General features: G+C 57.5%; 1 protein-coding gene across 4 annotated transcripts in view; it reads left to right on the top strand.

The window, feature by feature from the left end:
- Positions 1-21,731, top strand: part of COL18A1 (collagen type XVIII alpha 1 chain) — an 86,693-nt gene that overhangs the window by 41,968 nt on the left and 22,994 nt on the right. For all 4 annotated transcript variants that reach the window (XM_021679226.2, XM_021679225.1, XM_021679224.1 and 1 more), the window contains 4 exons: positions 7,229-7,773; positions 14,063-14,149; positions 15,098-15,157; positions 17,096-17,225. In XM_021679226.2, the coding sequence (XP_021534901.1) occupies positions 7,229-7,773; positions 14,063-14,149; positions 15,098-15,157; positions 17,096-17,225 (822 nt within the window). The remainder of the gene's footprint in view (positions 1-7,228; positions 7,774-14,062; positions 14,150-15,097; positions 15,158-17,095; positions 17,226-21,731) is intronic.

The following is a 21,731-nucleotide window of genomic DNA, read 5'->3' as shown; positions in this document are numbered from 1 at the left end:
CCATCATCCATCCATCCACAGATCCATCCAATAATCTATCCATCCATCCACCCATCTGGATATTGGATCAGGTTTTCCATGTTAGAATGTGGTTGTCACATGTAATATGCAGTATGTTTTTGTCTTGAAATGGGTCCGGAGAGAACCCACAAACCAGGTGGCAGGGGCAGATGCTCAGCTTTGCACTGTTAAGGAGTTTTGTGTGTCAGTGATTCCAGTGTAGGATCTGGTTTGCGATCATTTCCCTTCCTGGTGTCTGGCCCAGCCTCTCCCCCACTGCCATGCTGGTTTCCCTCTAAGTTCTTTTTTCTGACCTCCTGATTCTTGGAGTACCTGGAAGGCTCAGCAGCCACTCCTTCTCCTGGGGCCACTCACCCAGAGAGGATGGCCTTGTGACTGGGAAGGCTGTGCTGTGGGTGCTACCTCGTCCACTCCAAGCAACACGGCCAGTGTTCCAGGGGCCCCGACATGCCTTTGAAGTATGTAAAACTGCTCAGGGACCCCTGCCTCCCTACACTGCTCCTTTGCCAGCCATCTGTGGGCAGCCCCACTTCGAAGGACTAGGTTCTGCAGACATGTGGCCTCAGTTCTGTGGAGGAGGGAGTGTGAAGGGTAGCCAGTGCTTAGAGTGAGACTTCCTTCCCCTAAACCCACAAATTCTGGCCCTGGGGGACTGCCTTTGCCTGCCACTCTCATCCCTTAGGACCACTCTGCCCCATCATCTTGTCCTCCACAGCTTCTCTCCTGGGTTACATTTTTTTCCAGAACCAGCTCATGAACACACAGGCATAGAGATCAGAGCCACACAAGAGAGGGCTGAATGCAACTTCCAAGCCCCCCTCACTGCCAGGATGGGGCATCTTCCCCGTTCCTTCTGTGGCTTTGCATAAATATGTGTATGTGAGTTTCCTGTGGCTGCTGTAATAAATGACCACAAACTTAGTGGCTTAAAATAATACAGATGGGTAACGTTATAGTTCTAGAGGTCAGAAGTCCGAAATCAGTCTCACTGGGCTAAAATTAAGGTGTCAGTCTGCAAGGCTGTGTTCCTTCTGGGGGCTGCAGGGAAGAGGGTCCCCTGCCTTTTCCAGCTTCTGGGGGCCACCAGCGTGCCCCTGCCTGGGAGACACACATGCTTTTAAGGATGTATGTCATTAGATTTGGTTAACCTCCCCATCTGGGGCTATAACATTAATTGCATCTGCAAAGTACCATTTGCAGGTTGCAGACATTGCAGAATGGACATGTTGGGCCACTCTCCTGCTCACCACGGCGTGTGTGTGCGCATGCATGTGTGCGACCTCATGTATGCATACTCTCGATCCTTACTGTGCATACGTGGGCTCACTTTCTATGTATCCCAAAGTCCCTCTTTTCTATGGTGACGGGTCTCAGAAATGTCCTGTGTCACTATGGGAGATACTCTCGTTCTTGTGTGGTTCTGGTTGGTCCTCCCTCCCTCCTCAAAGGCAGACCTTCAGGCGCTTCCAGCTTCTTGTAACACATGATGCTGTGTTCTGCATCATCCTCTCGACCTGTTTGTCCAGTCCCTGCAGGTCCTGATTTGGGCTCTGGCTGACAGCTGTGTTTGGACATGGCCCTGAGCTCAGGGGGTTCACAACCTTCTGCAAAGATCATTGATGGTCCATGGGCATTTTCTCTCCAAATCATCAGAAATATTTCACTCAGGCTTTGATGGGTCGAGTTGAACATGCAGAGAAGTATGGATGCTATTAATGCATCGGGTGTAGATAGTTAAACCTTCACCGAGGAATGAAGATTGATTTATTTTAGAGAGAAAGAGCCTGCATGCAGGTGGAGTGGCAGGGGGCAGAGGGAGAGAATCCTCAAGCAGACTCCATGCTGAGCACAGAGCTTGATGTGGGGCTCAATCCCAGGACCCTGAGATCATGACCTGAGCCAAAACCAAGAGTCAGACACTCAACCAACTGAGCCACCCAGGCGCCCCTAGATGTTTCTTAGAATGTTCTCAGTATATTTTCTTCTCTGATATCAACATTCTCCACTCATCCCAGACATTATTACTTTGTGGTTGTGACTCTAATAAAGCAACAGGTGCAGAGCTTTCTTCAAAACTTTACTAGGTTCAAGGAGTCTCTGCACATCTGTCTCACTGAGGGTGTTATGTTCTATTCTAGCAGGTAAGTGGGATGAGACAGTGTCTCGTGGTCTGCAACACGAATGAGGACCTTCTCCACTTTTTGATGTGTGTACTGGGGGCGCCATTGTTGGGTGCATGTGGCCAATACCTGGCTCGTTACATCAGTGGATTGTCAAAAAGTGTCACCCCCTTGTCCCACTTGCCCCCTCCCCCTATACATGCACAGCCTCTCCCACTGTCCACATCCCACACCTGAGTTGTGCATTTGTTACCAAGAATGAACCTACACTGACACGTCGTCCTCACCCAGAGCCCATTGTGTACGTGAGGTTCACTCTTAGTGGTGTGCGTTCTGTGGGTTTGGAGAGATGTATAATGACCGGCACCCACCACTACGGTATCTTACAGAGTAGCTGCCCTTGAAGTCTTCTGTGCTGCGCCCATTCATCCCTCCTCCCCCCCACCCCTGCAACCATGGACCCGTCACCGCCTCCATGGTTGTGCCTTCGCCAGAGAGTCCTGTCGCTGGAATCACTCAGGACGTAGCCCTCTCAGACTGGCTTCTGTCACTCAGCGATCCGCACTCACAGTCCCTCTGTGTCTTCTCATGGCATGATGGCTCGTTTCCTCTTAGCGCTGAACACTCCCCCATTGACTGGATGGACAGTTCCCGTATCCATCCACCCACTGAAGAGCAGTTATGCACGAAGGGTTCCAAGGGTTGGCAGTTACGCATAAAGCTGCCTCGAGCATTGTGTGCAGGGTTTTGTGTGGACGTGTGTGCTCATCTCCTTTGGGGAAACATCAGGGAGCGTGATTGCTGGGTCGTATGGGAAGAGCACATTTCGTTTTGTGAGAGACCACCGAATTGCCTTCCAGGGTGGCTGCCCCGTCTGCTTCCCCAACAGCCGTGAATGAGCGCTCCGGTCGCTCCATGTCCTCCCCAGCGCTTGCCGGTGTCCGTGTTCTAGATTGTGGCCATTCTCGTAGGTTTGCAGTCGAGTTCATCTCCCCAAGGACCTATGATGTGGAGCAGCTTTACGTATTGGCCATCTGTATGTCTCTCTGTTCAGGTCTTTTGTCCGTTTTTAAAAGATTGTTTGTGTTTTAATGTTGAGTTTTGAGAGTTCTTTATATATCATAGATAACTGTCCTTTATCAGATGTGTCTTTTGCAACTGTTTCCTCCCAGTCTGTGGCTTGTCTTCTCACTCTCCAGACATGGTCTTTCACAGAACAGAAGTTTTACATTTTAACAAAGTCCAGCTTATCAGTTCTTTTTTCTTGGATTATACCTTTGGTGCTGTATCTAAAAAGTCTTCCTCCTATCCAGGGTTCCCTAGGATTTCTCCTGTGGTGTCTTCTAGAAGTTTTAAAGTTTTGCATTCTACATTTAGTCTGTGATCCATTGTGAGTTAATTGTGAAGAGTGTAAGGTCTGTGTTAGATTCACTTTTTGCGTGTGGACGTTCCGTTGTTCCAGCCCTATTTGTTGAAGAGACGATCTTTGTTCCATTGATTGCCTTGGTCCTTTGACAAGGATCCATTAACTATGCTTGTGTGGCTCTATTTCTGGGCTCTCTGTTCTGTTATATTGATCTATTTGTCTGTTCCTTCTCCAATACCACACTGTCTTGATCACTGTTGCTTTATAGTGACTCCTGAAGTTGGATAGTGTCGGTCCTTTGTTCTTTTCTAACCTGTACACAATGTTTGTTCAACTTTGTTCTTTTCCAACTTTGTGTTGGCTGTTTTGGGTCTTTTGCCTCTCACATAAACTTTAGAATCAGTTTTCAATATCCACAAAATAACTTGGTGGGATTTTGACTGGGATTGTGCTGAATCTACAGATCAAGGTGGGAAGAACTGACATTTTGACAATATTGAGTCTTTCTATCCATGAATATGGACTATCCCTGCATTTAGTTACCTCTTTGATTTATTTCAGCAGAGTTTTGTAGTTTTTCTCATATAGATAGGTATTGTACATGTATTTATTATATTTATACCTAAATAATTTGTTTGTGGGAATGCTAATGTAAATGGTATTGTGCTTTTAATTTCAAATTCTGCTTGTTCATTACTGGTATATAGGAAAGTGATTGAATTTTGTACATTAACCTTGTGTCCTACAACCTTGCTATACTCACTTATTAGTTCCAGGAGGGTTGTTTTTTGTTTTGTTTTGTTTTTGCCAATTCTTTTGACTTTGCTGCAGAGATAATCATGTCATCTATAAACAGACAGTTTTATATTTTTCTTCCCAATCTGTGTACTTTTATTTCCTGTTCTTGCCTTATTGCATTAGCAAGAACCTCTAGCACGATGTTGAAAAGGACTGGTGAGAGAGACATCCTTACCTTGTACCTGATCTTAGTGTGAAGGCTTCAAGTTTCTCACCATTAAATGTGATATGAGCTGTAGGGGTATTTTGTAGATATTCTTCATCAGATGGAGGAAATTCTGTCTTATTCTTTTTAGTTAGTGTGTTGACGAGATGGAGTCCATTAATTGATTTTTGAATGTTGAACCAGCCTTACATATCTAGGATAAATTCCACTTGGTTATGGCTGGCCTGTTCGCTGAGAGGGAAACTGTCCTCAACTAGGCAAGTCCCCTGATGCCTTAATCCAAGGGGAGTGTGGCCCAACAAGAGGGGCCCCCGCTGGCCAAAGGTGTCACCCACTGTATTCCCATGAGGGTGTTTTTCTAAACTCTCAGAGCATGGCATGGGCATTTGCTTTTTGGAGAGATCTGGTTTCCTGCCCACGACAGCTGGGCGAGTGCCTTTAGTGCAGCAGGTGCCAGAAGGTCTGCGGGGAGGTGACCCCATCCTGCACTCACAGACTGGAGAATGGACCGGTGATGTTAGGGCCAAGGCATTTGGAGGCTTACTCCCAATGGGAACCATGAGGAATTCATGGGGAGGAGGGAGGTGCCTGTGCATCGCCGGGGTCCCTGGGCCTGCCCTTGGAACATGCTCTTGTCGTTCAGCCCAGGACATCAATGGCTGTGGCCTCTTGCATTCTAAATTAATCTGGAAAACTTCTAGCTGCCTGGGAGGTAGGGCAGTGGTGGGCATATCTATGTTTAAATTTGGGGACACCTGAGTCAGGACAGCAGGGCCACTGACATGGAGGCTGGTGAGAGTCCGGTTTCCTAATCTTAGAGCATCTCCCTGAGTGCATGCTCAGGCTCCAGGAACTTCTGATATGAAGGGACCATCATAGCAGCTACTGTCCTGGTGGACAGCATTGTCTGTCTTTGAGCATCAAGTAGCCACTGTCTTCCCAGAGCCTGTGGTCCTCCTGGAAGGTCCCGCTGCTCCCTAGCACGGAGGCCAGGCTATTGTTCCAATGAGGCTGCTGTCTGCACTGCACTTGGTTCTTCCCAGGTCCCATCTGCGGGGGTCTTACCTGCAAGGGATGGGGGAGCCCCAGCTGGCTGGTGGTGCTGCTGACAGGGTGGGAAGTCAGGGCCATGCAGAGCGGAGATGCCCACCACTGCCCCGAGTGGACCAGCCCTGGAGGGTACCCAAAGTGCATGTCCTCATGTGGGTGGCTTCTGTCTCTACTGTTTTCACTTTTTGTTCTCAAAGAGCTCTTTGCAAGATAGAATTTGCCTTAGGAAGTTGGGGTTTGGCATTGCTTCCCTCTGCTCTGACCTGCCCCCCCACCACACATATTCACGTACATTCATGCACACAGTCATGGGCTCGCTTACCACCTTCCTCAGGACACCCACTCGTCAGCAGCCCCAGAAGAGGGTCTCCCCCCATGTAATTCTCACCTTGGAGATAGACCACACCCAGACTGTAGGTGGGGGTCTTGAGAGAAAAGGCTTTGGGCTGGGGCCTTTGGCTGGACTGTGGCCCCGAAGTCCCAGCTCCAGCTGGTAAAGTGGGCATGCATACAGGAAATCACCAAAGTATGGGTCTGTCCTTGAATTTGTGTTTGCCCCACCCTGTGTCCAGCAGTGACTGCACTCCCCGGACTGAGAGGTGGGCCCTGCCCTCTGTCCCCAGCACCTGACCCTCTTGGCCCAAGATCGTCAGGCTGCTGGTGGCCCGTGCATGCCCAGGAAGCATGCCTCCTCCACGCTACCTCCGAGGCTCGGGCAGGTCCAGGTCAAGTCAGGCCCTGCTGGGTCCCGGGACCAGCATCATGGAGAGCAGGGCCCGTGTGCCCCCCACAGCAGCCTCTGGTCCCATTGGAAGGACAGGAGATGAGGGAGAACACTGGGCCCCATGGCTGGGTCCCCGGGCTAGACTCAAGCCACCCCCACGTCGTGGAAGGACACAGGGGAGGAGGGCAGACCATGGGCTCCTGAGAGTGAACCAATGGGGCCTGAGACTCTGAGGGGAATTTGAGAGGAAGGTGGGGCCACCCAGTGTGGGCATCTATTGGTGAAGGAGCCACAGGTCTCCCTAAGGGCTCGTCCGCCACGTGGCCCCTCTGCAGGCCAGGGTGGCTATGGCAGCCCAGCGTGGACACGGCGGGAGGGGACACCAAGGAAGCCCCTGACAAAGCTGGGGCACCCGGGTGGGATTCGCTGTATTACGAGTGTGAGCGCAGGCCCGGAACCACAAGGACGGATCCTCCAAGAAACACCCCCCCATTCTGATTTTCTGCCCCTGGGGGGTTACTTAGTTTCCAGGCGGGTTGGTAATGTTGGTACAGTGCAGGGAACTGCGGGGTGGACGGCTTCTCTCTTCTGTAACAGAGGGATGGTGTTAAGGCTAACACCCCGGGCAGGGGGCCTTCCCTGGGGCTGGAGCCTGGCTCCCGCTGTCTGAGGGCGGGGAAGTGGGTCATGCGGTGAGGAGGGTGTTCAGGCCCCGGCACCGGCGGCAGCTGCCGTGCTCAGCCACATCTTTGCCCCCTCTGTCCCCCTGATGGGACGGTTCCCGTCGCGTCCTCTGGGGGCCCGTGAGCCCACTGGGGGGGCAGCAGCTTGTGGCCACATGTCCTGACCCAGAGTGGTATTTGGAGAAGCGAGGCAGGTGCCAGGCAGGTGGGGAGCCCCTCGTGACTCAGTGTCCCCCCGGCACCCTGCCTGCTTGGTTCCCCCAAGCATGCCCTCACTGGGGGTCTTCATCCTCTTTGCAGAAAGCCTGGGCACGGAGGTGGGGCTCCTGCAGCTGCTTGGAGAGCCCCCGCCCCCGCAGGTCACGCAGGTGGACGACCCCGACATCGGGCCAGCCTTCGTCTTTGGCCCGGATGCCAATAGCGGCCAGGTGGCCCGGTACCACTTCCCCAGCCCGTTCTTCCGTGACTTCTCGCTGCACTTCCACGTCCGGCCTGCCACCGAGGACGCGGGGGTGCTGTTTGCCATCACGGACGCGGCCCAGGCGGTGGTGTCCGTGGGCGTGAGGCTGTCGGGCGTGCGTGATGGGCACCAGCACATCCAGCTCCTGTACACCGAGCCTGGTGCCACGCGGACCCACACGGCCGCCAGCTTCCGTCTGCCTGCCTTCACCGGCCAGTGGACGCGCTTCGCCCTCAGCGTGGACGGCGCGACCGTGGCGCTGTTTGTGGACTGCGAGTTGTTCCAGAGGGTGCCCTTGGTGCGCTCCCTGCGGGGCCTGGAGCTGGAGCCCGGCGCCGGCCTCTTCGTGGCCCAGGCCGGAGGAGCAGATCCTGACAAGTTCCAGGTAACCTGGAGGCCACTGTGCTCCGGGGGGACTGGCCCTGGGAGTGGGGGTCCGTCTGGCCATGGGGGACAAGGACGATAGCTGCCTCCTGTCCTGCCTCGTGCCGCCGTCTCCCGGGGGAGGGCCGCCCCCGGGCAGAGCCGTCAGTCCCCCTGGAGCCCGGCCCTGAGGGTCCCGGCTCCGTCGGGCTCCCGCATGTCACCTACTGCCCCTTTGATGCCCCCAGCCCAGGAGGCCCCTTGGGACCACCTTCCTGCCTGGACACCCATCCTGCCATGACAAGAGCCCCCCACCCCCCTGTGTGTGATGCCTGCAGTGACCCCGGGGCCCCACCGGGGTGGGCAGGGTCCGTGTCCAGGCCCACGTGACTCGTGCACAATGAAAACGGGGATTTCAAGACAGTAACAGCAGAGCGTAGCACTGAGCATGGGCTGTCCTGGGGCGGGCTGCACCCCGTGGAGGCCGCATACCCGCTGGGCCGGGCCGGGGTTCACAGCACCCGCCCACATCAGGCCTGCTGGTTATCCTCGTTGTCACCGAACCGTGCAGCCGTGGCTCGGAGTGGCAGGGGCGAAGTGCCCCGGGGACCCTGGCACGCGCTGTCCCCACCTGTCCTCAGGGAAGCCCCCTCCCTCTGCACCTGGCCTTGGCCTTCCCGAGCCTGAGGGGTGGGGGGGTCTTTCTCCCGGGCCCTGGGCCTCCCATCCTCCGCGGACGCTGATTCACGAGCCCCAGCCCTGCCCCTGGAGCGGCCCACAGCTAGAACGCCCCCACGCCTGGTCAGACAGGGTCCCTGTGTGCACCCCAGGGGGCAGTGTCCCCGGGACAGAAAGTTAATTATTGCCCAGACAAAGGCCGCCTGATGGCCGTTGTTCTAAGTCCTGGTGACTTGGGGGCTGAAAGCTGACCTTTCACCTCTGGCAGGAACTTTAACCCTTGGGGTCTGGGAACCAGCAGGACTTTGATACCAAACTGGGCCTCTTTGTGTTTTGGCTTGATCCTCAAACATGATTAACTGGAAGGAAGCCCGCCGAGGGAGGGGCTGTGTCCACGGGCGGCTTGCTGAGGGGCATGCCCCGCAGCTGCAGATGGAAAAGCACCCCAGACTTTCCCTGCGTCTTTTCTTTCTTTCTTTCTTTTTAAGATGTATTTATTTGAGAGAAAGAGCACAAGTGGGGGAGGGTCAGAGGCAGAAGCAGACTCCCCTCTGAGCAGGGAGCCCGACCCAGGGCTCCATCCCAGGACCCCAGGATCCTGACCCGAGCTGGAGGCAGACGCGTCACCGCCCGAGCCCCCCAGGCGCCCGCTCCCCGCGTCTGTAACACTTCAGCAGAAGGGCTGCCTGTGAGCTGGTGGGGACGGGGTCGCCCGTGTCCCGTGTGCTGGAGGTCACCACCGTCGTGGATGAGGACGCCCAGCGCCTCCTCCCTGGGCCTCGTCAGGCTGTGTGTCATGTGAGCAGAACACAGTCGCCCGTCGGAACAAGCAGACGGCGTCTGGGTGTTTTAACATGCATGTCTTGGCTGTTAGTGTAGACAGACTTTAATTTTTTCACATGATTTTTTACTGAACTTCTTCTTTGGTGACTGGCCTGCTTATGGTCTTTGCATTTTTGTTTTGTTGGGTTCATCCATTTCTTACTGATTTATATAAGCTCTTTATATATGAAAGAAACTGGACCTTTGTTTTGTCCACTGTAAATTTTATCTCCCAATTTGCCTTTTGCCTTTTTATCATGTTACTTTTTTGCTTAAACCATTGAGATATTTAAGTGTTTCCGTGGAAGATGCCCATGGTGGGTAACATGGTGGCCAAGCCTCTGAGGGTAGGAAAGACAGGAACGGAGTGAGGTGTCGGCTCCCCCGTCGGCACTGAGCTGCGGCCTGCCTGCCCTGGGCAGCTGCTTGACTTGAGCTGACTTCACTTGGGCCACGTCCACCTGAGCCAAGAACGGTCTGGCTCCTTGAGTCCCCGCACACTGGAGGCTTCAGGAATTTCTGTGTGGGTGTTGGATCAGACTCCAGCCGGCGGAGGGAAGAAGCCTGGAGGACAGAAGACAGATCAGTTTAGCGCAGGGCTTTGCAGACTTTCTGAATTGAGGTTCCCAGGGAAGAGTCCCTCCCGTCATGGGATTTGTAAGATTTGGCAGAAGTGAGTTCAGGGCTCAGGATGCCGGGAGAAAGTGTCCCCTCCGGCCCCTCCCAATGGGGCGCCCCGGGCTCGCAGAGCCTTTGTTGTTTGTCTCTGGCTGGAAACACTGCTCGTTGCAGGATTACTCTCCTTGAGTCAAACGTGAGAGGGAGTGTCTCCTGGGAAATCACGCCTTCCATCCAGGTACTGCAGCACTTGGCTCAAGTGCTCTTACTCAGTGGTCTGGGGGCCTTCTTACTGTTTTTAACTATTTCAAAAGCTCTTGGGCCGCATTTCCCTTGACGGACCCCCTCTGTTGAAGAGCCTCGCTCTCCCGATCGCCATGGGCTTGCATCTCTGTGCGCACCCTTCCCCGTGGCCTCGGGCTCTCCGGCCGCTGGTGGCGGCTTCGGCCCACGGACGGCCCACAAACACCCCCCGCGCTGTGCGGGGCGGACATGGCCCTGCCCTCCCAGAGGCTGCAGCCCTGCGGTGGCACCTCGCACGGAACCGTCACTTTGTTCGACGGCGAACCTGCGACAGGTGGTGAGTGTCCTTGGCACGCGGCCGTGTGGGCCACGTTACAGTGGACATCCTCGCCCGGTCCACCGAAGCCGGGAGGTTGCCCGCCAGCCACGGGCAGGCTGGATGCCGGGGACAGCACGGAGCAGGCCGGGCATGTGTCGTCAGGGACCCGGGGCCCCCAGCCCGGCGCCCAGACCCGCCTCTTCGGACCGAGGGAGAGTGGGGGCGCTGCGGTCACACCCGCCCCCACTGACACCCGATCCCACACGTACTCCCGCCCCCTTTTACTCACCTGAAGTGACGTCACGCACCGGGAGGAGGGCCGAGGCTCGAGGCCACGGCACTGCTGCGATTTCCTGCTTTCCCGGGGGACAGACAGGGCCGCCGTTGTCTCCGATGGAAAAACTTGCCCGGATGTGACCCTGCAAGAAGGAACCGCGAGGAAGCCAGATGCTCTTATGCCAACAGTCAAGGCTTGATGCAAGCAGGTGGTCAGAAGCCATGGGAGCAAGGAGCACGAGGAAACGGGGTGGGGGGGCAGCCCCAGCTGTGGCTGCGGTAGGTGACTGGGGACCAGGCTGACCCGGGGCGGGGGCAGCCGAGGACGGAACAGCTGAGCGGGGGCAGGGGTGAGTCAGGCCCGGGAGCGCTGCGTGCCATGCCCCCCATATAGGCTCACTCAGCCCCACCCGCAGCCAGGACACGGCCCTTCCTGGGTCAGAAGCCACCCCGCAGAATCCTGCGGCCCCGGGAGTCGGGGTCCCAGGGAGGCGCCCAACACCAGTGACCTCAGACTGGCTTGTGCAGCACAGAGTTCTCATCGTCTCCACAGCTACGCCTTGTGGCCCACAGCATGGCAGCATGGGGCATATTTTAAACGGCCTTTGTTAACAAAGTGCAAAGTCTCCAGATTTCACAACGTTTGCTTCTGAGCCTAACTAATATTTGCAGTGGGTCTTGTGACTTGCACAACTGACGTCTTCCCCACTAAATGTGTCCCTGGGGAGCTGCGGCACCCCGAGCCAGCGCGCCCCGCTCTCCTTCTGCGCGGGCATCCTGGGGAGACCCTCAGGGCCCGCGCTGGTGCTGGGCCAGGTCTGTCGGAAGCTCAGAACCTCGAGGGATGGGGTCTGGGGGGACCGTCACGGCGGGACGTCTAGCCCCCTGACCCCACCTGCTAGGAACGCCCACGCCCTCCTCTCATCGCTGCCACCCCCAGGGGCACCCATGCTGCCCCGTGGAGAGCTCGACCTTCTAGAATGTAACATCTGCCCTGTGCTGTCCCTGCGTCTTCAAACTTGGTGATCCATGTCACCTGGGCCACCCTGTCCTCCTCCAACAGGGACCACGATGCTGCTGCTGACCCCTGAGCTGACCCCTGCATTTGTAAGTCCAGGATGGCCTGTGTTTCCTGTGGGCAATGGTGCCCCCAGGAACCTGGACGTGGAGGGCACCTGTGTGTGTGGCCCTTGCTCCTGGTCTGCACACACGTGCTCATGGGCACACCCTGCTCACACACACACGTGCACTCATTCACACACATGCTCTCACCGCACGCACATACGTGCTCACATGAACATGCATGCTCTCATTGCACGCACATGTGCGCTCACATGCACACAGGTGCAGACTTGTCCACATGCACATGTGCACACACGTGCTCACATGCACACACACTCTACATGCACACATGCACTCACATGCACACAGGTGCACACTTGTCCACATGCACATGTGCACACACGCGCTCACATGCACACAGGTGCAGACTTGTCCACATGCACACATGCACACACACGCTCACATGCACACATGTACTCACATGCACACACTCTCACTCTATGCACACGTGCGCTCACATGCACACAGGTGCACACTTGTCCACATGCACACGTGCACACACATGCTCACATGCACACACACTCTCACTACATGCATACGTGTGCTCACATGAACACAGGTGCACACTTGTCCACATGCACACGTGCACACACGCGCTCACATGCACACAGGTGCTCACATGCACACTCTCACTACATGCACACAGGTGCACACTTGTCCACATGCACACGTGCACACACATGCTCTCACATGCACATAGGTGCAGACTTGTCCACATGCACACGTGCACACACGTGCTCACATGCACGCACACACTCACTACATGCACATGTGCGCTCACATGCACACAGGTGCAGACTTGTCCACATGCACACGCCTGCATTCGACTGCTTCCCGCCTGTGTCCTCAGCCGCCTCCTTCCCCTGCGAGTTGGGGCACTGGCCCAGCCGCAAGTGTGCTGGGAAAATGAGGACCTCACGGTAATTGTGGGGCGACAGGCGCCTTCCTCCCCGCAAGTCCCGCCTAGGTCCCTGGGTCCAGCCATCCTCATTGGCTTCCCAGGAGCAGGGGTATGTGCATGAACGAGCACGCGTGTGCAGATCACACACACGTAAGCACAGACATGCACACACACATGTGCACGCCTGTGCATATCACGCATATCCATGTGCACGTGTGACACACTCCGAGACAGGACGCAGCCCCACAGGCCTCACTGTCAACAGCTGGGGGTGGAGGGAGCAGGTAGAGTCGGGCAGAACTGGCCCCCGAGATGCAAGTCCTCCCGGGTAGGGATCCAGGAGTGCTTCCTGGAGGAGGCAGCCTTGGGAAGCAAGTGGAGCCCTCAGGCTGGGCTCAGCTGGGGACACGGTGGGCTGTTTCTGGTTTGTTGTCGCAGCAGGCCGGTCAGGGTGTCGAGGGTCAGCTGATGGAGTCTGAAGGTCATTTGGAGGAATAAACTGAATAACGTAGGTGGGGCCAGCACACGGCTTGCGGACACCCACTGAATGCCATTCCGGTGTGCATAGCGCTGGGCTTGGCCACGCTCAGCCCTCCGTGTCCTGCGGGGGTCGACTCCAGCACGACGCACCGCGGTCGGGACAGACATGGGAGTGCTCACCAGCCGGCCCCTGACCCAGGGCTTTCTATCACCACAGTGGTTCAGATGCACCTCTCAGACTGACCAAGTACAGCTTCTATTTGGGAGAAATGCTCCGGCATACGTCCCGGGAGTTAAAATGTTACGTGAGAAACAAAGAAAACACTGGAAAACACGTGTGTGGACACTCACCATTTCCCGGCAGGGGAACCTTGCAGCAAGTGGCCTGAGAGGCCCGGTGGCTCAGCCTGGAAGGTGTGTCCAGGGGAGCACCCCTCCAACTCCACCTGGGCGGCCTGAGCTGCCCGCGTCCTGGGGCACACCTGCTGATTTCTGATCATGGCCTCCGGCGGACCCCAAAGTAGCCAGGGCCACACACAGCTCCCCCTCCTCCATCACCACCTCCTGAGGTCCCGGCCCCCCTTCGTTTGGGGGAGATGCGTATACTGGTGATCCTCGGGGCCGGGAGCGCGCCTCCATTCCAGGTCCCCTCACACAGGTGCTTTTGGAGCCGCAGGGGGAGCGACCTGAGCACGATCCACTCTCTGAGACAGCCTCGTCCTGCACCTTCTCGCGCCGCTCCGTGTCCCTGCTGAGATCACCCCCGGCGGTGCCGGGCTCCGCGCTGAGTGCCAGCCTGCTGCACCACCTGCCTCGGGACCGACGGTGACCCCTCTCTCCCTCTGCCTTTAGGGGATGATCGCGGAGCTGAGGGTGCGCGGGGACCCCCACGTGAGCCCCCTGCACTGCCTGGAGGAGGACGATGAGGACAGTGGCGGGGTGAGTGACGGGGTTCCCTCCCCCACCCCACCCACTCTTCCCCGAGGGCGGAGGGCCCAGGGCGCATGCTTGCTGGGAACCCCGAAGTGGTGGGACTGGAAAGGTCTCCTCTGAAAAATGCCGTTTGGGTACCAAGAACCTGGGACCACGTTTTCATTTACCCATAACATCAAAAGAACATTTCCTGCCTAGAACTTTCCGCTTAAAAACTCATACCGAATCCAGAGCGTTAAAAACGGTCCCTAGGGCGCCTGGGTGGCTCAGTCGGTTAAGCGACTGCCTTCGGCTCAGGTCATGATCCCAGGGTCCTGGGATCGAGTCCCGCATCGGGCTCCCTGCTCTGCATGGAGCCTGCTTCTCCCTCTCCCACTCCGCCTGCTTGTGTTCCCTCTCTCACTGTGTCTCTCTCTGTCAAATAAATAAATAAAATCTTTTAAAAAAAAAAAAAACGGTCCCTAGAAGAGCCAGTTGGGTGCCATGGTCGCTGGTAGTCACTGTGGCCGGATGCGCGTGTGTGCATGTGTGTGAAAGTGTGCATGTGCGTGTGTGCGTGCATAGGGCCGGTGTTCCCAGGGAGAATCCAGAGCGGAAAATGCCCTGGTGACCCCACGGCCGTGAACAGAGTGAGGCCGTCAGCCGTGTGTGCGAGCAGCGCAGGATGAAAGGAAAGGTCACATGTCCCGCGGCCGCGGGCCACTCTGTTCAGCGCCGTCAGGCCGTCCACCCGCGGCCTCTGTGTTGACAGACTGTGCCTAGAGCCCCCTGTGCAGGGCCTCTGTCCTCTGGCTGTTTCCCAGCACGGTGTACCCGGAACGGGACGACAAGTCGAGAAAAGGAACGTGTTCACGGTTCTGCGTGGGTCTGATGGGCGTGCCCGCCGGCGGCCAGACTGACCCCCCACAGGGATGCCGTTTGGTCACGGCTCCCTCCTTCCCTGCACGCCCTCAGGTGTCTGGAGACTTCGGGAGCGGGCTGGAGGAGACCCGGGAGCCTCTCAGGGAGCAGTCGGTGAGTGCTGTGAAGCCGAGGCTGCCCTCCTGGGGTCCTGGTGGGGGCCGCCCGCCCGGGACCCCGTCCAGCAGTGGGGCCGCATGAGCGCACGCGCAGGAGACTTGCGTGGGCTCCCTGGGACCTGAGGACACATTCCCAGCTGGACGCCGGAACCCTGGGACTCAGGCGGCCCCTCCAGGAGATGTGCCCTCTTATCTCTGTCATGAAGAATTTAAAATAAGGTTTCTGATTCTAAAGGCTCCCTGAGTCTCTGGGGTGACCTCGTTCTGTTTACGCCTCTGCATTAGCTTGTAGGGGCCTCAAAGTGCTAATGGTGGGTATTATGGCGAGGAAGGTTCCGGCGGCCGAGTCAGAGCTCACCCGGCTCCCCCACCTGAATAATGCGCAGGAGGGAAACGGCGGCCTTTTTCCCTTTGCACGAACCTGTTGCCTCTGCCCTTTCCCCCAGCCCACCTCCCGTTGCCCCGTCCCACCTCCTGTTGGCCCGTCCCAGGGCTTGCACACTGAGGGGCCGGGACAGTCAGGGTGCCGAGCTCCACCCACACAGGGGGCTCTGGGGACCCTCTGGTCTTGCACTGGCCGAAGCAGCGCTGGGAGGGCGCCCGGCGGGCCCCTAGGACACGGCATCCTTGCGTGGTGCCCGTGACGGCCCCTGCCCATGTCAGATGGCCTCTGGGTTCCTCGCAGATGGGGGCTGGATTTGGACAGTCGCCTCTTCACCCACCGAGCTCCCGTCTCCCCAGGGTTCCCTGGCGCAAACCAGAGCCTCGGGATGCAGAGCCCCCACAGAAATGGGGGTCCGAGTTCTGCCACGGCCGCGGCATGAAGTGCCAGGGCTTTGCGGCCTCTCTTGGTGGGCTAGAGGAGCCGAGGACCAGAGCGGGTCACGCACGTTCGCCCTCCGCCCCATAGCCTGCTGCGCTCGAGCTGGAAAGCCCCGCCCGTCCAGGCTCCGGTTTGGGAAACCTGGCCCGCCGGCTGCGGTGGTGGCTTCCCTGAGCGCAGAGGACTGGCCCACAGCCAGCGCAGGGTAGGCAGGCCAGCCCAGGGCACGCGCGGCGTCCAGGGTCTCCCCACCTGCTGTCCATGGCCAGGCCTGCGCCTCCGCGTTCTCGTGCTCAGAGGCTGTGGTGTGTCGGGTGGCCTGCCGGGGCTCGGGGGTCCCAGGGCACCTCCCCCGCATCAGTGGGGCCCTGGCTGCAGGGGGAGGCCTGGTGTCCAGCCCTCAGGCTGGCCTCCCAGGAATGACGGTCACCGAGGGCCTTGACCTGCGCAGTCAGCAGGGAGCTCATGCCAAATGTGGGTCTGGCGGTTGCAGGAAGCCTCCTGACTGCGTAGTTGAACATGCGCGTGCTGGTGCCCACATCCTTGAGGCTCCAGTGGGTCTGGGGGACCCGGAAGACGGGGTTGCAGAGCAGGGCTGCCTGATCTCCTCAAGGGTGGGTGTCAGTCACCCGGCCTTGGCCGTGAAGTGCCGGGTCATGGCCCCCGCCGAGGACAAGTCGCAGACCCGCGCCGTCTGTACGGTGAAATGCTGGCCGCTCCTGCTCCCCCAGGCATCTGTGAGGCCCCCCCAGGCGGGTCCCTGACCTCGGGGAGGAGCCGCGGCCCTTGAGTGTCAGTGAGGGGCTGTCCCGGGGCCTGAGCGAGCAGGGCGGGTGCCCGCGCCTCCCTGGCACACAGGAAGACCTCCAGCTCGGGGTGTTCGGCAGGGGGACCCTGTCCCCACGGGCTGTTTAGGAGAAGAGAGCTGTGGGGTCCCTGGCACATCTCCCTAGGATGAAGCCCCTGGTGTTTCGTTCCCATCTTTCTGTAAGAATCTGTGAAGATCTTATCTTACAAACCACCTAACCTGGCAGATCGGCCGTGCACGCACGCACAGGACATCGCATTTGCTGAATAATGGAGCCGTTTCTCCCACTCTCACCTTGCCAGGGTCCATCGCCCAAACCCAGCCTCCCTGAGGCTCCCCCGGTCACTTCTCCGCCCTTGGCTGCAGGCAGGGATGTGGAAGACTCCAGAACTGAAGAAATTGAGGAAGAAACCACGGTGTCTTCCTTGGGAGGTAAAACTATTCAGCGGCGTGCACGGGCGGCGAGGGGCTCTGTCCGTCGGGGACACGCGCAAAGCGGGGGGAGTGGTCGGTGCCCACCTGGCACCCTGTGGCCCCAGCAGAGTCAGCTCGGAGCTGCTGCTGGGCCTGGCCTTGTCTTCACGGTTCATTTCTTGTGTTGCTGTTGCTGGTGGGGGTTTGTGGGGCCGTCCCGAAGGTGCTGCAGCCTCGCTAGGAGGACACGAGGGTTGGCTTTGAAGGGGCACAAATCGTTGGACAGGTCGGCATTTGGGGTTGGGGACTTCCCCCGGTGGCCGTGGGGGTCTGCTGGCTGGGGTGGGGGTGGGGCTGCAGGTGTGGACCGGCCGGAGGCCAGGCCGCCGAGCCGCAGGTGCGCTGAGAATGTCCCCCATCTGTCGCTGCTAAAGGATCACCACGAATGTGGCTCCTTGGGAGGCACCTGCATCTTCCCTCGTGGTCCCAAGGCTGTGTCCTCTCCTGGAGGTCCCCGCGGAGGACCCACTGCCTGCTCATTGGCAGAACTCAGGTCCCCGCAGCTGTGGGATGGAGGTTCCCCAGGGATCAGTCCTAGGTTCTAGAGGCAGCCCACGTTCCTCTGTTCCCAGCCACCCATGCATCTTCCAAGCCAATCACGGCAGGTGGAGTCCTCCTCATGCTTTGAATCTCCTGAACCTCCCCCCCTGCCTACCTCTACAATTCTGGGGCCTTGAGTGATTATTGGGTTGTACCCCAATAATCCAGGTTAATCTCCCTACCTGTAAGTCAGCTACTCAGTAACCTCTAAGTTACACCTCCAGAGTGCTCTCACAGCAGTGCTAGATTCGTGTCTGATGGGGCAAGCAGGGGCCAGCAAGCTTAGGGAGACGTTTTTAGGGTTCTGCCTTCCACACTTACACCAAGGTTGTAGAAAAGTATGTAGACATTTTTTTTTATTTTAGAGAAAAGCATTTACTGGTTTCAAAAAATTACTGAATTAATACATGCTCAGTGCAGCTTAGAAACTTAGAGACTTGGCGGGTGGTCCCCCAGGACCCTGCCATTCACGTTCTGTGTGCCCGTCCTCTAAGGACCTGGTGCTGGTGGTGTTGTTTACAAACCTGCTTCCCGAGGCTGCAGCCAAGCCGGGCAAGGTTGGCAGAGAGTCCGGCCCCTCGGGGTCCCAAGTGAGGGACTCACCCCCCGCCCCGGGCCACAGGGTCCACTCCACCCCAGCCTCACTGTGCTCTCAGTCCAGGGCCAGAGCCCTGATGGGGCCTGGGGTCACTTCCTGTTTTTGTTTCTAGTACGATCAGCATACATTTAAAACATGCAATCTGATAGGTTTTGACCTGTGTGTCGCCCGTGAAAGTATCACGAGGAAGGCGTGACCGCGTGCACCAGCCCCAGATGGGCGTCTCGCGATCTGCAGTCCCTCCGTGCTGCTCCCACCCCCGTCCCCAGCGACACCTGATCTTTCTGTTGCTGCGGACGCAGGCGTTTTCTAGAACGTTACGTATGTGGAATCACACACCCAGTGCCTGTTGGTCTGGACATTGGCTCGGCAGTGCTGAGCTCCATCCTGTTGTGATTTGCACTGATGGTTCGGGTGGTCTCCACATGTGGACGGACCCGGAGCTGTCTGTCCGCTCAGCCGCTGGTGGACACTTGCGTCGCTTCCACTTTGGGGCTGTCGTAGCGGGAGATGCTGTGGGCTTCCCCGGCAGGTCCCTGCGGGGACACCTGCTCCCGTTTGTCCCAGTCAGCACCGCGGGGTGAACGGCTGGGCCACAGCACGTGTGTGCGTTTCACGATCAAAGAAACTGCCTACTCTTTTCCAAGGTAGCTGCTCCGAACGCCGTTGCCCGCCGCTCCTGGGCGGCGCTGGGCGTGGCCACTCTCCCTCGCGACCGTCCCAGCAGGTGCGCGGGGCGGCTCCTGCTGTTGTCACCAGCCTGTCCCCAGTGACTGGCACTGTTGAGCAGCTTTCCACGTGCTTATGTGCCATTCACGCGTTGTCTTGGTGAAGAATCCGTTCCGATCTTAATGGGCTGCATGTGTTCCCGACCCCTAGGGTTGGGAGGTCTTCATGCTCGGGATGGCACGCCTTTGTCAGGCATATGTTCTGCAAATATTTTCTCAGTCTGTGGTTTATCTTTTCATTTTGTTAATAGTGTCGATAGAAGAGCAGAATGGGTTAGTTTTTTAATTTTGATGAAACTCCAATTCGTTCATTTATGGATCTCACCTCTCTTGTCATGGCCGAAAAGAGTCACAAAGATTTTCTGACGTGTTCTGGTAGTGTTACGGTTCCAGGTTTTGCATTTTGCTCTATGATCCACTTTGAGTCCAGTTTGGTATTTGGCAAAGTACGGTTCTCTGCTCCCCTCCCTCCCCTCCCTCCCCTCCCTCCCCTTTATTGGAAAGACCTTCCATTCTCCTGCTGAGCTGAGTCTGTGCCTTTGTTGGAAGTCAGCTGCCCGTATGTGTGAGCGCCGGTTTCTGGACTCCGGTGCTGTTCCGTGAGTCCATCTGACTATCCGGACAACACCACCACACCGTCCTGATTCCTGTAGCTTTGTAAATAAGTCTTGGAATGACGTTGTGTGAGTCCTCCAAATTTGCTCTTTCTTTGGGAAGCTGCTTTGGTTTTCTATGTCCTTTGCATTTTCTTATGCATTTTAGACTCGGTTTGTCAGTTTCTGTGAGGACAGCCAGCTGGAGCTGTGGCTGGATGTCTCCGGCGCCGCCGCCAGTCCCGGGGGAGGCATGGGCAGCCTAGCAGCACCGAGTCTTCCAAACACAGCTTCTCTCCTTTGCTTTCTTTCAGCAAGGTTTTGCTGTTTAAATGTTCGCCGAGGCAGAGATTTTAAATTTGCCCTAAATCATGCTAGTATTTGGAATACGGGCCTGAGAGGTTTGCACCCCATGCCGTCCGCCATGGGGAAGGGGCCGGGCTGCCCTCCCGCACCGACTTGGGACTCGCGGTGGGTCCCCGGTGGGCAGTGTCCGACTGCGAGTCAGCTGGGCAGAGGGGCATTCCAGGAGGCACTGGTGGGGTGGTTCAGGGCTGTGGTCAAGGCAGTGGCCAGCGCCCCACACCGTGGAGCGCGGACACGGCTCCGATTCATTCTGGATGCAGGACAGGGTCCTGCACAGCTGTGCGGGGCAGGGAGGTGGGTACAGCCCCGGACAGTGTGAGCGCCCGTCCCTGGTTACCTAAAGGGCCTCAGATCCCAAGCGGTCTCCATGCGCCGCCCGCGACACGGCCCAGCGAGGGGAGGGAGATTCCTCCCAACCTCCCTCAGCAAACGGGCCTCACTGCCGCATGAGCCCCGGGTCTGCGAACCGCTTGGCGGTGCCAACCCCAGTGGCTGAAGGATTGGGGGAGCAGCCTTGGTACACCCCCCAAATTCCTTGTCGGTCACGAAGGGGAAGGTGCCCATCCTGGCCCCGTCCTGGGATGACCAGGGCGAGCTGGCGGCCAGTATTTCGGGCGCCTGTGCTCTGTGTTTCCTTGTCTGCCTTGTCTTGTTGCCCCGAAGCCCTGTGGGAACGTCCGCAGCTCCGGGCCCTGCAGAGGCAGGCCAGTGGCTGATTTGGCCGCACTCGGCCCCCGGGCAGGACACTTCCTGGGGTCCTGGAACCTCCACCCTCAACCGTCCCCAGGAAGAAGCTACAGAGGACGGCGTTGGGCTGATGGAGACACTTGAACCTGAGCTGTGTGTTCAGTCACCGTATATAACAGCACAGAATATCCTGAGTGTGGCCATCTGGCGTCAGAAAGTGTCCTCGCTCTTGGGGGACGTGTGGTATTCTGGAGGGAGGGCTGTGATGAATGCAGCAAACTTCAGGGGTTCGGTGAGAGAAGGAACGACGTGTGTGCACGTGTGTGCTTGTCCGAGCGCGTGTCCATGTGCATATGTGTATGTGCACGTACGTGTGTGCATGTACACGTGTGCATGCACACATGTGCATGCGTACACATGTGCGTGCGTGTGCATGTGTACACGTGCGTGCATGCGTGTGTGCATGTGAGCGTGTGCGTGCGCATGCGTGTGTACATGTGAGCGTGTGCTGTGTGCGTACATGTGTGCGTGTACGTGTGTGTGCATGTGAGCGTGTGCGTGTGCGTACATGTGAGCGTGTAGTGTGTGCGTGTGTGTACATGTGAGCGTGTAGGTGTGTGCATGTGAGCGTGTGCGTGCATGTGTATATGTGAGCGTGTGCGTGTGTACATGTGAGCGTGTACGTGTGTGCGTGTACATGTGCATGTGCATGTGAGTGTGTACGTGTGTGCGCGTACATGTGCGTGCGTGTGTATATGTGAGCATGTGCTGTGTGCGTGCGTGTGAGCGTGTACGTGTATGTGCATGTGAGCGTGTATGTGTGCGTGTGTGTGCATGTGAGCGTGTACGTGTGTGCGTGTGTGCATGTGAGCGTGTACGTGTGTGCGTGCGTGTGTACATGTGAACGTGTACGTAGGTGCGTGTGTGAGCATGTACGTGCATGCGTGCGTGT

This window comes from Neomonachus schauinslandi, chromosome 1 (assembly GCF_002201575.2).
Source record: "Neomonachus schauinslandi chromosome 1, ASM220157v2, whole genome shotgun sequence".
Taxonomy (NCBI): domain Eukaryota; kingdom Metazoa; phylum Chordata; class Mammalia; order Carnivora; family Phocidae; genus Neomonachus; species Neomonachus schauinslandi.
The sequence above is the reverse complement of the archived record's forward strand: the minus strand, read 5'-3'. Positions and strand labels throughout refer to the sequence as shown.